The following is a 1,303-nucleotide window of genomic DNA, read 5'->3' as shown; positions in this document are numbered from 1 at the left end:
GGCACAACCTCCCTACGCGAGCCATGACCCCCCCCTCCCCCGGCCGCCACCTCGAGGGACAACGCATGAGCGAATCGAGAGCAAAATCGCAGCGGAAATGGTACTGAAACGCATTTCCAAGTACTAGACGACAGTGGAAATGGTACTGAAACGCATTTCCAAGTACTAGACGACAGTGGCAATGGTACTGAAACGCATTTCCAAGTACTAGATGACAGTGCTGATGCACCAGGCCAAGGCGTGCCTCGGCCAGGGCTGCTTCGGCTCCGTCTTCCTAGTCAGCTTCGAGGGCAAGGACTGCGCCCTCAAGGTGGGCAACACCAAGGACGAGGCCGAGTCCCTGGAGATGGACAGGGCGATCCTGGAGAAGCTGGGGGGCGCGGGCGGAGCGCCCATCCCCCTAGCCTACTGTCCGGAGATGCCCGCCTTCGTCATGACCTACTGCGGCCGCCAGGACCTCTTTGGCCTCATAATGTCCAAGCAGTGGCTGTCGGACCGCGACATCCTCAACGCCGCCCTCAAGGTGACGGAGGCGCTGCAGGAGATCCACGACGCGGGCTTCGTCCACTGCGACTTCAAGGCGGACAACATCGTGGTGGAGACGGCCAAGCAGGGGCAGGTGACCAAGGTCCACGTGGTGGACTTCGGCCTCACGCAGCCCGTGGGCGGCAGCCATCCGGTCGGCTAGTTCGGCGGTATGGAGTGGGCGTGTCCCTGCTTGGAGGAGGGCCTTCCCATGAGCCTCGAGTGCGACCTGGTGGGGCTGGGGTTACTCCTCAAGGACATGTACCAGCACATGAAGAGCGTGCCCAAGGAGCTGAAGGAGGTGGCGGCAAGGGCGTCCCATTACGACCACTCCAAGCGGCCCAAGTTGGCGTTCGTGCGCGCGCTGCTGCAGCGCCTCGTGCGGAAGCTGCAGTCGCCCCCCGCCTTTGCGCCCGCGCCCAGCCGCAAGAACAAGAGGTGGAATAGCTGAACATGAACGATTTGCCGCAGGGCACCGCCGGGAAAGACGTCAATTAGACCAAACATCTTTTTATGTTTTGTGAACACTTGTATTGCAGAAATGTCAGTCATATTGATGTCATATTAATGTCATATTATTAGTACTATGAAAATATAAAAAAATATGTATGTAATCCCGCTGTTTCATTCCTATCCGTTATCATGAAACATATACTTTTGCATAAAGATACGATACTGATAACTATACAATAAAAGACAATTGAAAAATATATAATTAGAGATTGTTTGTGTGTATAATTGCGTATGATATTTGTGTTAGACTGAGGATAGATCCAGC

At 55.0% G+C, this 1,303-nt stretch overlaps 1 protein-coding gene across 1 annotated transcript; it reads left to right on the top strand.

The window, feature by feature from the left end:
- The first annotated feature begins 211 nt into the window (after positions 1 to 211).
- On the top strand, positions 212 to 718 carry LOC119594310 (casein kinase I homolog HRR25-like). Its single transcript, XM_037943369.1, has one exon. It carries the CDS (start codon positions 212 to 214, stop codon positions 686 to 688), a length of 477 nt encoding a protein of 158 aa, XP_037799297.1. The 3' UTR covers positions 689 to 718.
- The last annotated feature ends 585 nt before the right edge of the window (positions 719 to 1,303 follow it).

Source organism: Penaeus monodon, chromosome 33 (genome assembly GCF_015228065.2).
Source record: "Penaeus monodon isolate SGIC_2016 chromosome 33, NSTDA_Pmon_1, whole genome shotgun sequence".
NCBI classification, from domain to species: Eukaryota; Metazoa; Arthropoda; class Malacostraca; order Decapoda; family Penaeidae; genus Penaeus; species Penaeus monodon.
This window is presented reverse-complemented; position numbering and strand designations above follow the sequence as displayed.

Bases quoted from the DNA above. Each gene is read 5' to 3' on its own strand.
- LOC119594310 (XM_037943369.1), top strand. From the start codon at position 212: ATGACAGTGCTGATGCACCAGGCCAAGGCGTGCCTCGGCCAGGGCTGC.